The 16,651-nt window shown below is 40.0% G+C and overlaps 1 protein-coding gene across 2 annotated transcripts; it reads right to left on the bottom strand.

Annotated features, from left to right (window-relative positions):
• Positions 1 to 808: 808 nt before the first annotated feature.
• LOC139738100 (cytochrome b-c1 complex subunit 2, mitochondrial-like) lies at positions 809 to 16,195 on the bottom strand. Of its 2 annotated transcripts, none has more exons than XM_071648766.1 (12): positions 16,123 to 16,195; positions 10,703 to 10,771; positions 8,808 to 8,957; positions 7,399 to 7,520; positions 6,475 to 6,599; positions 5,913 to 6,068; positions 5,116 to 5,202; positions 4,402 to 4,607; positions 4,065 to 4,145; positions 2,491 to 2,567; positions 1,973 to 2,126; positions 809 to 1,567 (listed from the first exon to the last, which is right to left on the bottom strand). In XM_071648766.1, the coding sequence occupies exons 1-12, from the start codon at positions 16,162 to 16,164 to the stop codon at positions 1,481 to 1,483; spliced, it is 1,356 nt and encodes a 451-aa protein (XP_071504867.1). In that variant the 5' UTR covers positions 16,165 to 16,195; the 3' UTR covers positions 809 to 1,480. The 2 variants fall into 2 exon arrangements, with proteins under 2 accessions (XP_071504867.1, XP_071504868.1); XM_071648767.1 differs by having other exon boundaries at positions 10,739 to 10,771; positions 16,123 to 16,178.
• Positions 16,196 to 16,651: the final 456 nt, after the last annotated feature.

The raw sequence follows: 16,651 nt of genomic DNA, 5'->3' as shown, positions 1-16,651 counted from the left end.
CTCACCAAAAAATTTTAGAAACCTGAAATTAGGTCTCAACCAAAACTATACAACCCTTAACAGTTGGGGTGAAATTTAACGAGCTATAATAAAAGTAATAAAAGCACAGACAGACAACTACTATAAACATGACCTTTGAATGAAGGCGTTCTGGAAAATAATACACATACCTTATTCTCGACTCACTCTTTTATTTTACTATATGTGAGTGTGACAGTAACTGTTGGGTAGTGGAAGAATCCACTTTTTTTTTTTTCAATATGCGCTATTGTAATTTTGTTCACATAATTTGTTTGTGTTAACAGAATACAGAAGTACACTATGTCAAACTCAATTAAACCAATTTGCTCCTGGAAGCACATTCACTTAACAGATACAAACATGAACACAACCACATTCAAATAAATGGTCACATACTTATGTAGAAATTACAATTAATAGTTAGTGTGAGCACCTGTCTTAAAAATGGAATAAAGCATTAGCTTTTGGCTGACAAGATATGAAATTGCTAAGATGCATGATAAAGGTTGGAACAGAAATAAGATGGATGCATACCATCCTTTGCAAAATACACAACTCAAGTAGAAAACGCAGGTGATTCATCCTCAACAGCCATCAACTCAACCACTCAAACAATGAGACATACACAACTAGTCCTTGGCAAGCTGAATCATTAGCCACTCAGAATATCAAACACAACTATAATGTAAGGTCAAGACAAGAAAACATCATTCACATTCAGAGTCAAGTCTCATTTTATTTTCTCTGCACAAGTCTCCTGCAGTCGAATCAAAAATGTAAACTTGTACGACAAACATGAATTTGTGTCTGAGAGCCCAAACATACTTTATGCACCTCAAGACTTTAAATATATGTAATGGCTGCTACACATACAATAAACTATATTCATACTATAACCAGATGAATGTATATTTCAATGTCATTCAATACATACATCTGAAGGGTAGAATCATTCAAAGCCAAATGGGTGCAAAAATAACCTTTCCTTTCACAAACTGAAGGGGGTGGGGCAAAACAAAATATCCTCCTGAAGTTGCTCCTTTTTTTTAACCTAAAGACACCTCAACTTTAATTTATGGTACTGGCAGGTGGTACCATCTTATCATAGTCTGAATATATTTTTGATGGGATTAGAATCCTTAGAAAGTATTTTCACACTTTCAACTCTATCTGGAAAGCATGAAATGAAGCCGTGTCAAATATCATTTTTGATACCACATGTATAACAAAATATGGTATGTTTGAATGATGGGGTGGGGAATAAAAAAACAACATAACACATGTATACAGCATTTCATATTTGGCTTCTGGAGAACGGGCACTACTTTTACCCGATGCTTCCCACTGAACAGACTTTGTATCATATTTTTTTCCTGGGAAAGTGACGAGGAACATGTCAACCTCTCCTGAACATCTCACGCAATAATTAATTCTGTTACATGGACTGAGTGCTGTGTGGTTAGAGTAGCTGGTCGAGGTATGGCGTGTTGACCAGGTTCCCAGTCGCTCCCATTGAGGGCTTGCCGTTGAAGATGCGCTTCGCAACCTGCCAAAAGAACAGACACAAGGGAGAGGATGCCACATCCATTAACAATCCTCACAAAGAATGAATGAAACTTTTCCCCCAGCATTTATGGTAGCCTAAGCTAGATGAAAACATCTGTGAAAATCTCAAGGCTTCCCTCCATGTAATCACATTCAGACGAAAGGAAAACAAAATTATTCATCTTCAGCTTGAAAAGAAAAATATAGTCACAAAGTTGGGTACTAAGACATATATGCTATATGCCTTGGAAAAATATTGTTCAAGCCTGAAGTAGGAAAGGAAACAATTCACGAAACTGTCAGGAAATCCCCATTCACAAAAATTTAGATTCACTAAAATATGGTGTATACAGTATGCTAGTAAACTGGTCTACGTGGCTGCCAAACCAAGCTACAAGTGGCTCACCCTCGATGTGTCCTCAGCGGTGATGCTGTCGATGGCTTTGAGGACATCAGCACACCCAGTGTAGGAGCCTGTATGAAGTGCCTGGAGAGCCAGGTCTTCCAGGAGGCCATCTTGGCTCTCAAGCTGCATGCAAACGGCAGCCTTCAGCTGGTTCCTACAAGGCAGCAATAAAAACCGCAGGTTAGTACAGAGGAGAGACTAGTCTTATCACTTACAGATCTAAGTGAGGCAGTGAGGAAACAACTTCCCACATAAAAATGAATGAACATTTCTCATCTTGTTTACTCTGCATCCTCCTACATTACATGGTGAAAACAAGGCCAAAGTAAGTGGGATCATGGATAAGTGGAAAAAAAATCTTTTTGTAAAACTGACAATGTGGATAGATGGAACAACAGATGAAAAACAAACTGCCTCTTGCATCATAAACAGCAGAGGCTGAAAAGTAGACCTTCAAAATGAGGAGTGAAATGTATTAAAAAACTTCCAAGCATTGTATAAAGTGGAGAGTGGCTTACTTAGCTCTCTGAAGCTCCTTGGCATCAACGTTGCCTTTTGTCATGGCTGCAAACTGAGACATCACAGCCTTGAGCACCTTGGGTTGGAAAAAACAAGAACAGAGACATTCAGAGATACTGACTACTACTGCAGCAAATGAAGTTTCAAAATGAACTAGAAATGTCGCTATGGCGACTGGTATGCCTCCGCCATAATGCATGGTTCTCTGAATAGGTCTATAGCACAATGTCTTGACAATGTGTGATGACAGTTTCACATAACTGGCAAAACATTAAAATGACAGGTTTGTCACAAATGCACTGAGTGTTCACTTTCCTTGAACTAGGTTTATTTGGATGAATGGCTATACTGTCTAAGAGTGCAGGTATTTGGGGATTTGTACCCAACTTCTGACCCATCTATAAGTTTAAAGAAGAAATGAAATTTAGCACTTTCACTTGACCTTTCACCTTTTGGCAAGAAACTTCCAAGAGAATCTGTATTGGATAATACATGCATACACTAAGTTTCAAGAGAAAATCCTGCAGGCATTGCATAGATAAGAGAGAAATAATGACATTTTGATGAATTGACCTTGACCTTTAACCCCTGACCTTTGACCCGACTCCTAAATTCCCTACATGATCACTGCCAGTCAGTACATGCATATATACTAAGTTCCATGCAGATACCTTGAAATATTTGTGAGATATGGAGAAAAAAGTGCAATTTTAACATTTTCACTTGACCTTTGACCCTTGACCTTTGACCTCGTGACCCAAAGCTCTCTCTGGGGAATCTTTATTTGGTAGTTCATGTATACACCAAGTTTCAAGAAAATACCTCCAGGCATTGCATAGATATAGGGGAAATAGTGAAATTTTGAGCATTTGACCTTGACCTTTGACCTTGAGCATGTGCACCCAGAAGTCGATAGGCACAACTTCGCCCTGTCATACATATACATGCCCAGTTTCATTAGGATACCTCAAAAGATTTTTTAGTTACGCTGTCCACAAAATTCATTACGGATGGATGGACAACCCGAAAACATAATGCCTCCGGCAACACTTTGTGGTGGAGGCATTAAAAAAGTCCCTGAATCAAAATGTTGGGAGAATTATATGCTGGCATCATGTTTTCTGATACAAGAACAGTAAAGAAATCACACTGAAATGTATGAGACATGCTTTAGACACAGTGATGAATTAAATAAAGTTCATGGAAAAGGCCAACATGACAATGTGAAAGACAAAATTATTCATAATGAATAGGCTACGTACCGACCGTCTCTTACAAGATGGCAAGCATGCACTAGCATGCACTGATAAATTTGCCCTTAATTTGACTATGATACTTGAGACAATCAAACTGTCTCCAATATTTTTTTCCTATTGATTTTGCATCACTGTTCACAACATCTTGACAATCCATAGCTGTAACCTTTGAGACAGATCAAGACAATTAAAACTTCAGCTGAAATGTGTAGGTGGAATAGTCTTCAGGAGCAAAAATTCAATAGAATAAATTTCACTAAGGACATTCATCAGGGTAAACATAGGAGGCACACTATATTATAAAGCTGGAAACTTACTGCTGCCATATCGCTGGGTTGAGTGATGGCAAAGACTCCAAAGAGACCAGAGTCAGAGTAGGGCAGGTTGAAGCAGTTCACCTGACATAAAGAAAGACAGGAAGAATAGTAAATCAAACATACAAATCAACAAATAAGCAAGCAAACAAACATTCCTCTCAAACATACATAGTAATACATCATCATTTTATAGAATGACACTTAGGCCCACTAAAAAAGCCAGGTACTGGAAAGCGAATAAATTTAGAATCACAAAATCAGACATCGTAATTGTATCTTAGTAATAATAGTAATCATTATAGTAATAATCATGGCAATAATTGAGTCGAGCACTCACAGCGTGTGGGAGGGAGGTGACCTTGGCTGCAGCCTGGGCCGTGCGTGCAGTGGCCAGGTTGCTGCCACGCTTCACGTAGGGGGCGCTGCCCATCATGTGCTGCAGCAGACCGGTCACCAGCAGGTCTTTGCTATCCAGTGAGGCGCCCTCTACGGCAAGGGCAGCATAGGTCAGCGGGCTGTTGCAATGGTCCCTCAGTTCTCCGCCTGGCATTGGAATCATGGAAAGACGACGCACACAATAAATCCGCTGTTTTCATCTTCTGCTCCCATCACACCCAACTTCCTTTCGATATTCAATATTAGGTCCTAAAAACCCCATAGACTTTGTACATGGCCTATGGCATTCCAATATGCAATGGATTAAATCAGACACAGAATGTACATATAATATGCAGCTCATCTCCTTCTTATCCAGTAATCCCCCTGACAACTAGTAATTAAACCATCTGATATATGTCTCTCAAAAAAGTAATGTGCAAGATTTCTTGAAAAAAAAAAAATCATGACATTAACTTGATGATGCAGACCAATGAGAAACAACAAATCTCACAAAGCACAGTCATTCAAGTTTGCAAAGAATGGCCAAGTTCATCCGGAACACAAAAAGCAGTAGTGAATGGACAATCATTCTTGCTAATTTCTTGACACACACTGAACAGTCCGTATCTCTTCAGATTATCCAATCAACGCTCTGAATGAGTAGCTGCCTCACCAATGTATCTGGCCTTGTTGTCCACAGTATCTCCACGTGCCACTGAGAATGTCTCGCCAAAGGCCTTGAGGTCATTGTGGTCCACACCTAGGTACAGAGAAAGGAGGCAAGCAAAACTAATGAAAATTTGAAAATTCACAACTAAGCCCACAAATCATTCATAAGTTGCCTTGTAAAAGTTTACTGTAGTCACAACCTACAACTACCAATACATTCATGTACACATCCAACATTTGCCCCTTAAAATATTGTCTATGTCAATGACATTATTCTTTATCACAAAACTCCTTTATCATTTATTGGTCTCTTATTGGTAAATTTGACTCTAATATAGAGGCATGCAAAAGATGTTACAAAGACATGACACTCTCAATCCTTATTCCAAGAAAAGCGCTGAAACAGAAGACATTATGAAATATCCAAATTGCTATAAAAAATCCACTTAAAAAAAAAAAAAACAAATAACAGGAGTGGAAGGAGGAGGAGGAGGAAATCTGGGTCTTGTGAACTGTGTCTTCGCTTATTTGATGTGGCAACTAAGGAGGCATTCACATGCATGTGAAGCAAGCAATGACAGGATTGTGGAGCAGCAGCTGAAGGCAAGGATTAAGCGCCTTGATAAAGGACGCAAAAGCTTGGGTCTTGTCCACTAACCCAGAATGGCTCTTACATTTTCAGCGAGTCTCCTCTTTGGTCCTTTTTTAAATTCAACATCAACATAGCCACAAGGTGTATGAGAGATAAAGAGCAAGAGAAAGGGGGGGGGGGGAGGAGGAGGGGCAACTGCAACTGCATACCGATGCCAACAAGAGCCATGTTGTCAGCAGTGAAGCGGCTCTTGACGTAGTCAGTCAGCATGCCCGTGGTGAAACAGTCGACCATGTACTCTGGAGCGTAGATGGATCGGCCAAGCGTGTCACGGTAGGCTGCACCATGCAGTTGCTCCATCACACCTGGGAAAGGATGAAAGGTTGAAAGGTTGATAGGTTGAAAGGTCACTGTCACTGAGTCATATCTCTTGGAACATCAGAGTAAAGGTCATCAAAAGTGCATGAAAATACAAGAACATGTATATCATTTGACTCACTGGCAAATACTGACAAATGTATGGTAATGCAATGGAAAAGAATGTCATTTGTTAATCCAGCATGCACCTGATGATCACCTGAAATAAAATATCTAATATTTCTTACAAATCACACTTCAACAATATTTATGACATTCTCTCCTTTTCTGTGCTGAATGTGATCCCCTAAATCACCAAAGTTGATGAGTTATTTCTCCTTAATGTCATCATCATAATTAACAAAATAAAGTAACCATCATGACATCCAGTCTTTATCACTATTAGACACTTACCAAGCTGCTGTTGATCGTTGAAGCACGCGAGATCAAAGAGCAATCTCCCCTTGTTGTCGGCTATCTCCCATGGTCTGAACTCCTGGCCTGTGGACACATTCCTGAGGTAGAACACCCCTGTGTCTCTGCAGACAAGATTTGGTGCATTGATGTTCGGAGTTTGTTCATCAATATTCCAATTTTTAACTTGAGAAAACACACAAATATACACGACTTTTGCTACCATTCGTTATTAGTCATACATTATGGTAAATTTGGGAAGTATTAGTATTCACTAAAATAATCCAGACTAAAGCACAGAAGATATCAGTCCATTCATGCTGTCCTTCTTCCTTTTTTTTTTTTGGAGGGGGGGGGGGGGAGGGGGAGGGGGAGGGGGAGGGTGTGCAATTATAACCACAAAGTAAACCTTAAAATTCAGAGAGAAACAAACATGAAAGAAAACCAGATGAATCAGTTTATCTTCTTTAGAAAAACCATTTGGTAAATGAAGAGAATCAATTTTTTGTGGCTTTCTGCAGATTCAGTTAATGACGAACACTTCAACACCACCACTAAAAACGTTTGCTAAAGTGATCCCTATTCACCTCCTGCAACCCTACCCCGGGGACAAATACATCTTCTGACATCCCCCCCAAAAACAAACAAACAAACAAACAAACAACACATAATACAATCATTTTCTAATTTGGGGGCACTTACAATCAGAAGGCAAAGATAAATGTGCTATTATCTCTTTATCTCTCCTCTGCACAAGTTGACAGCTCTCAGAGGATATAACATTTTAATATGCTATACGGATCTATTAATCTCTCACAAATCACACATAGGTTCATCTTTTCACTTATGGCAACTACAAAACAACATATACTGTACTTGGAAAAAGCTGAAAGCAGTGAGAGAGAGAGAGTTGACTAGACTCACAGGTGGTCTCTGAGGCATTGCACACTGTAGGTGATGTGCTCCCTGGTGGTACTCGTCTCCAGTGAGGCACCCACTTCCTCCAGGCCCCGAGTGATGCTGAAAGTGGTGGCTCCACTCGTGGTCTGTCATCAAGGGGGAGAAGGGGAGGGGGGTGGTGAGACAAATTGTTGGAAGTTGGGACAGAAAGTAGTGTGTTTTATGGATCACGAAGCAAACAGGAATTGTGTGCTTAAACTCTTGTCAGGGTAAAGCCTTGCCAAAAGTGGATGACAATCATCCAAAGAATTTGTGGGCATTCCTTCTGATTCACTGATCAGCTGGCTGCTAGCAAGTACTGGTACTTTTTCTTGAGAATCACCAAGAAACTACAGCTACCACATACAAACACTGGCCTTCCTTCTCCCTGACATGAGGAAAATTCATAACACCTTATGTGATGTGAAGTGTGCCATGCAAACAAGTTATCGGTAGCGTGTCTTTTCCCTCTTTTTTCTGCATACTACTAAGGCAAGGGGTGACACTGAAGTACACAGTTTAACTAATATTACTAAAAATTGCCCTAGTTTTTACCTTAAACATTTATAGGATGCATTCGTGGATTGCCTCAAATTGCTAACCTTTGACTCAGATTAACCATTCATCCAGTTTCCAATATAAGAAATTGAAGTGTACTGCTGCCTTTAAATTCTGTTTCTCCAAACTGATATGAGTGCTACTCACTAATCTAGAGTTGCTCTGATTGATATGGAATTCATTAAATGGGAGCTATCTGGGCACATGGAAGAATCATCTCAGAAATTTCTCAATAGTGTAGTAATCATATGTAATACTGACCATGAGCACTCCTTGATATCAAGCAGTAACACTTACTGTTCTTTATGAGGTCATGATGTGCACCAGGGGGGGCATTTCATGAAGCATATTGTCCGACAAAGTTGTCGTACAAATTTGCTCTCAGCCAATCAGATGCAAGGATTTAAGTAGCTTGTAACAGTTTGTCAGAAAAATATCCGACCAAACTGCTTCATGAAATGCCCCCCTGGGCACCGTTTCATGAAAGTTGTCAGCCCTGACAAGTAGTCAGTTTCTGACAATCACCATAGTAACAGTCAGACACCAGAGCTTCTCAGCCAATCAAAACCTAGGATTTTACTGAAGTTGTCAGAGACTGACAACTTGTCAGGGGGGCATTTCATGAAGCATTCTGTCCAACAAAGTAGTCAGACAAACTTGCTCTCAGCCAATCAGATGCAAGGATTTCAGTAGCTTGTAACAGTTTGTCAGAAAAATATCTGACCTAAATGCTTCATGAAATGCCCCCCGGTCTGACAACTTTCATGAAACGGTGCCCTGGCACAGGCAAACTTAAGTTGTTTCATTATGCCTTGAAATGACATTATCACTCTTACCAAATGGCTGAATGCTCGAAGACAATGTGACACACCAAGATTCTCTGCATTCTCATAGCGGGAGCCAGCTTTCACGATGACAGCTAGTCTGGACACGGGGGAGTTATTTTCCAGAGAGGCTACCGTCAGCCCACTCGGTAACTTTGTCACCTGCAGTCAAGAGGCAGAAAGGTATGTGTCACATGGGTCTCGGGAAATGGCATCAAAAAGACTTACTAGGCGTTTTCACATCAGCCAGATAAAAATCCAAGCTCGAGATATTTTTCGCGATTGCAAATTAGCGCGCTATTTCATTTTCTATTCACATCAGCCCAAAGAGAATTAGCCCGAAATATTTTTGAGCTAATTCGACAGCTGAGCATGCGCAAACAGTGTCGGGTATACCAGTAGAGTGCGCGCTTTCAAAAAAAATTACCCGTATGATCGCCATCACACGCACTAGGCATTATGGGATGCATCGCACTAATTTCTTGAGGTGATTTCACATTATCAAATAGCGCGCTAGTTCGCAAATTATCCCGCTATTTCGGAAATTTCCCGACTAAGATTCAAGAAATTTTCTCGATCAATTAGCGCACTAATTTGTATTCACATCAGATACATGAAGCACGCTATTTCGTGATCGGGTTAATTTCCCAAGTCAGAAAATAGCGTGCTATTTCGAAACATCGGGCTGATGTGAAAATGCCTAATGAGTATCATCTTTTGTAACATGTCCAGCACTTATGCAGGGTTCCTTGCACTCTACTCCATAGTAAGAGAGCAGGAAGGATGCTAGTAGGTGAGTTGCTACAATAGAATGCAGAACCATTCACAATTAAATGTGAATTAAATGAGTACTACAGATATTCTTTCATCTATCTTGCATTTTGCCTGCAAGTCTAGAGTCAAGTAGTTTTCTAAAATCCCTTTAAAATGATTTCCCCTTTTCACTACCATCCTTAGTTATATGAAAGACAATATCATATTAATGCGTGTGAACACAAGGTTAGATAACACAACAGTCATGTCCACAACAAATAACAGTTTGTACCAATGAAATATCTGATAGCAGGGAAATCAATCACACAACTGTCGCTAACATTGAGCTTTCATGGATCTCTCTAACACAACAAATTTTTAGTGCAGTCATATCCTGCCCGTGCAATTGTCATATTTAGTATCTTTGTCCAACCTGTTCAGTGTGTTTGTCTCACAATATCAGACTTGGTTGAAATACATTTTCGTTCAGAATTTGTACTTGCTTTTTAATAAATCTGTAAAATCATTCAAATGTTTAAAATTTAGAATTCAAAATGAATTTCAATGCTTTATTCAGTGAAAAACTAGTTAGGTCCAGTAAAAATAGAAAGTAGTTTCTCATCCAGATATTTGGAGAGAGGTGATGTAGGAGGTCCTTACTATTTGATATCTTTCACATTTCACACTGACTGTCAGTAGATAAACCTGAGTCTAAGGACTATTAGATAGGGATGTGCCCAAATAACAAATATAAGGATTACCAAGATTACAAGCACAGAGAAGTTACACAACAATAATGGCACATACGTGTAACTTCATAAGACTACAAGCACAGACAAATTCACACACGACAATACAACATGCAAATTTAAGAATGAAACTCTTGCAAATTCTTTGTAGACCCTGATTTGCATATCTGATTTGCATACTGAAACTGTTTCATCAGAATCTACATGCAGCATCATATAAATAATTTTTCTACAACAATAAACACACCTAAGGGGACAAAATCAGTAATTATAATGTAGAGTTTCTACCACCCCTTAAAAAAAACCCAAACAAACAAACAAAACACAAAAAAAAAACACGCTATTTTGATACATAAAAAAAGAAACATACACGTTGTATCAATAACATTGCTTTTCATACTGTACCTGGACATCTTGCCTCTCAACTTCTCCCTGCCTTACCTGAGCAGCAGCTTGTGCTGAAAACCAGCGTCTCTGTGCATAGGACAAATTGTGGAAGATGAACAAAATTTCTTATGCTACGAGCATGGTCTCCTGTTTGCGATTACACAATGTTACTTAGAATATTACAGCCGTGTCTCTCATGCAAGAATGTCTCAGAGTCCGCTCAATTGACAATGGCAGTATCAAACTCCCTTGACATGTCCTCTCATTGCTAAAGTGTGTGCATATTCAGCTCATTTTCGTATTTTTACCACGTCCATGACCAATACACAGATGACAGCCAATCAATGACCAATGTACATTATATAATAACATCAATAAAAATGTTCATTTTAATCAGCTATACGAACTAACATAATTACAATGTCATGACAATCTGACAGAAATTGATAAAACAAAAACAAAAACGCTTTGTACAATGTATCCCTACATGTACAATTGTAGATATCTCAAATTCTACTGAACCAATTGCATTAAAATCTCACTACTCCGGATAGACTTTTATTTAGCTTATTTCCGATCACTCATAAATTTGAACCAAATTGGTAATTGGGATGTGCTAATATCAAGGTTGACTTTCACGTCGTCACTCAAAACAACTCTCCCTTTGTGAACGATCAAAGTGTAGACTGCTTCCATCACTCCACAATCTGAAAATTAAGTTAGCCGTTATTATACGACGACTCATTCAAGTAACCCTGAGCAAAAGATCATTAATAAATGTACAAAAAAACAATTATGGCAAGTTGAATAAAGTCAGTTTGGAGATCACACACGACCACACCATGTCCACGCACACACAAACAGACAGACAGACACACAAATATATTATGCATTTGCCATTTCTCAATAACTGCGACTTCTTCAATTCGCCACAATCATCACACATTTTTATTTTCAGCTCCTGTGTTGAGTCCCTTGTTGCACGAGATTTTTAGACAGCTAACTTCAGTTTCAGATTGTGCAGGCAGGGTAGATCTAAGCCACAATCACTCACAAAGAGTGATTTCCTGATCACTGATCTGGTTTAAATTTACGTGAGTGATAACCTGGGCTAGACACCTTACATCATGTATGATAAGGGTACCACCTATCGGCACCCTGCCTAAGTATCATGGCTGTTAGTGTATTGAAAGGAAAAGGTATGCATGGGAGTAAGTGCCATAAGCTATGAAAATTATGAAAACGAAGAGACAAAAAAACAAACTCATAAACACACTTGCAAACTAAACTAAACACGGTTCAGTTACACAACCGCTTAGTAAATTACGAACATGTGTATTACCTATTGAGTGAGGGGGTGCCAATCTTGAGGTACACTAAGCCGCACAAAGAAAATGCATCGCACGCACCAAAGTCTAAAATGGCGTTATGTCACTATGGAGATTAAGAATCCAACAGGACGATCACGAGATTCCAAACTGCAGTATTTACGGCATATTTGAGGCAAAAGTTAGGCGAATTTGTGTTACACTTTTGGAATAAACAAGCTGCAGATCCTTACAGTGGCGTGGTGATAGGTGGTAGAAAATACCCTCAATCATTCATTATAGATTCTCTATGGCCCATTCTGCTTTTGAGTACAAATAGAAAATCTAACATGTTAGAACAGAAGCTCTATCCTGTGATTTTGCCATTCTATTTCTATCTAGATCTAGGTGCAATTTGGTTTAGCAGTTTAGTATTAAACAGTGTCAGTGGAATATCTACTGGTACATGGATACCTATGGATTCCGATACCTATGGAAGATTCTGAACGCAGGCTGAGCCTCTGTATTCAGATCCAGGTTTAATCCTTAAGATGAGCTGGGTCATGACCAGGTGGCGTGGCGTCGAACTTAAAATTTTATGGGTTCATTGTCCCAGAATTTATCCAAACCAATTTCAAAACTGAAGACACTGGGTGCATCTATTAAATTTCTTGGTAAACTATTCCATGGTTTCCTGATACACACGTAAAATGAGTTTCTTCTTGTAGTGGTATGTGATCGAAAAATATATAACTTTTTACTATGTCCTCTTGTGCATTTTCTTTATTACACCCAAATCAGGCACTACCTCCTGATCATATTTATGAAATAATTTAAAAGCTTCAACCCCAATCATGTCACCTCTCGCCCTGCGGTATGCTAGAGTTGAGAGTCCAAGGTGCCTCAATCTCTGTTAATTAGATAAAGATCTTATTTCACGTACTAATTTTGTGGCCCTCTGTTGGACATTTTCTAAAGCTAATACATGTTTTTTTCAAATAAGGACTCCATACCGCATGGGGTATTCTAAATGAGGTCTTATCAAAGCTTTATACAGTATAACAATAGAAAATTATCTTTATTTAAATAAACAAATGTGCTTCTTATTAAATTCATAATTTTATTGGCTTTGTTTATTTGTTCCTGAAAATGTTGTTCAAACTTAAGTTTAGAATCAACTGTGACTCCTAGGTCCTTACATGAATCTACGTGTGAAAGGTAATGTACATGTTTCCAATATTCATAGTGTAATCATACAAATTGTCTTGGTTGCCAAACGTAAGAACACAACATTTTGGGGGGTGAAACCTAAGAAGCCACTTATTCGACCAAGAAATAAGACAATCAAAATCTTTTTGCAGAAACACTTGGAAGTAAAATGTTTAAAAATTTTCGTGTCATCAGCAAACAAATAAATACTACTGGATGTTACCTGCTCGGGAAGGTCATTAATATACACAACAAACAACATAGGACCAAGGTACAAGGACACTTCCCTGGGGAATACCACAAATGACATCGTCCCAATTATGAAACAGCACCATTAACACAAACACGTTGCTTCCTCCCAAGAAGAAAGGATTTCAGCCAGTCAAGCAAAGGATAAGCAACGCCGAAAGACTCGATTTTTGCGAACAATCGTCGATGCGGTACCTTGTCAAAAGGCTTTAACCCGTTGAGGACGGTTTGATTTTGCTACAACACGCATTTCCCATAGACACTTGCCCGAGTATACTCGGGACTCATCCTCAACGCCCCACGGGTTAATGAAGTCTAAATAAATCACATCAACAGAACCACCTCTTTCTAATAGACTTGTCCACTCATCTAGTTAATAGTTAGTACGTTAAGTAGATCTAGAGTAATGTTGTTGAACGACCTGAGACAAAACCAAATTGGATGCGAAAGCTCGAAATAGGGTGTCTGATCGCGCACTGCTAACCCTCGACCAAAACGCGCCCCTATCTTATAACACGCAAGTCCCATAGAATGCAATGGAGCCGCGCGCCTACGCTGTTTTGACCCAGCATTTTTGAGCCAAATTTCGCCTTTATTGCCAAATCCCCAGACCATGCCATTAACGAATCCTGACAAATTTGGTATCATATGAAAGAGGAAGTTTTTCTCCATATCCTATCAGAAAGGCGGTGCATGAATCCGACGATAAATTGATGTAAAAATCGATAGAAGCACATCTCTCCCCATATCTCAGCGTCTGCTTCGGTATTTGTATCGCCGTGAGACATGCTAGTAGTAGTAGTTGAGGACATGCTGAATCCGATGGTGCCGCTAGTTTTTCGCTAGCTCCACGCCTAGGTGTGGGGATATCGCCTTGAAGATACCCCTTGCAATAATTTTTTGGTCACAGCGAACGTTTTAGGCGGGGCTTCGTATGCAAGAATCCATAGTAACTTCGCGCGAAGGGGCTAATGCATATGTAAATTTAATTACGCATCAATGTCTACCACCACATGGCCTCTGCGGTGTGTAGGGATGGATGGCGTGTGCATGCGGCGCGCGCCAGATGCTGCCAGCAAAGAGCTACCTCAGTCTGTGTGTGTGTCACTACGTGTGTGTGTGTATGTGTTGTGTATGATGTGCATATCATGAGGCAGGAAACTGGGCTGTCGCTTGCGATAGCTCCTATAAACACGCATCACATAGCATGCACTCTGTACTGTACATATCGGATACACTACAGTCACGCTCATAAATCACGTACATTGCTTGTACAACGTCTTGCGAAACAACCAGACTCTACTAAATTTCTGTCTACTATTATTTAGTTTACTTGTGGATTGATTATGATCTTATATTTCGAAAGTGCACTCGCGATGCTCGAGTCACTGGCACTAAGCCGAGAAGTTGGTTGTGAATACAATCATGTCCGCTTAGCCAAGTGCGAACGAAGTAGGCCTTAACTAACGTTGTGGTGGTAGCGGCAGCGGTGTACTAGTATTACAAACACCCGATCGACAAAAAGGGCGTGCAAAAGATTTCGGAAGAGTCTTATTTGGCCATTTTTGCATGTACGAATAGTGGTAATGTGGCATCAATTCCAAGCCTGTGGCTGTAGAGGTTGTAGCTTTTACATTTCACGCGAGCTGCATGCACCTGCTCTCGACATTCGACTGCATATTTCTTCGAACCATGCTCGCCATGCCGGCTGCCCTGGCCTACAATCGCGATGCTCTCCGCTCGGCTCCCCGAATTTTACCGGCGGGGCTGCCTAGCTGCTGCTAGCTAGCTGCGCCTGCATACATACGCGGGGTTCGTACGTGTTGTAGGGCGCTCAATACGGTACATGTGAATCGAATGTAAACTGCATACCCACCGAGCACGTACGTACGCACGCAGCGCACACAGGGTATGACAACACATAGGGGGAGTGGCTTCTGCGCTTGTTACGCGTATTTTCTAACCGCTGTACGCTCATTATCTGATCGCTGGAGATCCACACGCAAATGCAGCTTTTCGGCGTTGTTTGCAAACATGATTTGGGTCACATTTTCATGCGTGCTCATAAAAAAAAGGGGGTGATATTGCAGTGATTTCAAAGTTAAATTTCTCAAGATAGAAGCATCATTTCGCCATGAAATTTGAAATATATCTTAATGATGTAATTCTCTTTCATATGAAATAATTCACAATTCGTTTCTCACAGAATTTCAAAAGTTACAAAAATGCTCCAGACACCCTACTCGAAAGTACATTAATTAGCGCTCTTTGTAATATTGGTCATGGCTAGTAATGGATTACTTTAACAGTAGTTTTGCTTCCAACTCTGAGGAGCGGAGCCGAGTTGTAAATGAGGACAGGTGAGCCCAACCGCCTAGCTACTACATGTACACTTGTAGGTTAGGCAGATTTACAATGATTTAGGAGGCGGTAGGTGTTGCAGACACCCGGCAGACTACGTGCGTGCGGCTGCCCACCGCACCGCCACCAGCCAGCAGGATGAACTCGTGCACCAGCCGTGCTTACCGGTTTTACGCAAGCCGGCGACAACCGGCATTTTAGAATTACAACGTTTTCAGTTCTATCTCTCAAAACATTTCAAGTAATTACGAAAAACTAATGGTACATGTTTGAATAATGTGATAGAAATGTAATACGAATAAAAAAGCTTACCGAAAAGTGGAAAACTGTCGGTCTAAAAGTTGCCACTGACATTTCTGAGACGTTCTCTGAGCGAGCATCAAATATGGCTGAACGGAATGTCGCCCTCTGTTGCTAAATAAGTTACTTGAGTAAGCTAGGTAGGTACTAGGTGAGCATGAGTCGAGTAGACAACGCGAATGAGCGCAGTGCCAGCATGACCAATAATTTGAAGGTTAATAACAAACCCCTTACCGGTACTTTAATTAAGCTCTCAGAATACCGATTTGCTAATTAAGCCCTCAGAATACGGCCCCAGGTTGAGATGGGGCTTCAGGTTTCCAACTTTGTGTGTGTGTGTGTGTGAGATACACTGTAATGAGAAACCTCACATGAAATATGAAAGAGCATGCAAATTCTAAGAGGAATTCAAAGTTTATTTGATGAAAATTGGTTTTGAAGTGACTGAGATATCCAAAACAAAAAAGCGATCCTAATAAGCTGTTGCAGTCTGCTGTTCTTATAATATGATTAGGCTCTTTGGTCAGTCAGTATTCGAATT

The sequence above is a fragment of the Diadema antillarum genome, unplaced genomic scaffold, assembly GCF_040938485.1.
Source record: "Diadema antillarum isolate AM-2024a unplaced genomic scaffold, OU_Dant_1.0 seq00000720_RagTag, whole genome shotgun sequence".
NCBI lineage: Eukaryota > Metazoa > Echinodermata > Echinoidea > Diadematoida > Diadematidae > Diadema > Diadema antillarum.
The sequence above is the reverse complement of the archived record's forward strand: the minus strand, read 5'-3'. Positions and strand labels throughout refer to the sequence as shown.

Bases quoted from the DNA above. Each gene is read 5' to 3' on its own strand.
- LOC139738100 (XM_071648766.1), bottom strand. From the start codon at position 16,164: ATGTCAGTGGCAACTTTTAGACCGACAGTTTTCCACTTTTCG. The intron at 6,600-7,398 runs GTGAGTCTAGTC...TCTTGTCTGCAG, and splicing joins CAATGCCTCAGAGACCACCT to AGACACAGGGGTGTTCTACC. The intron at 4,146-4,401 runs GTGAGTGCTCGA...TCTTTATGTCAG, and splicing joins TCACCTCCCTCCCACACGCT to GTGAACTGCTTCAACCTGCC.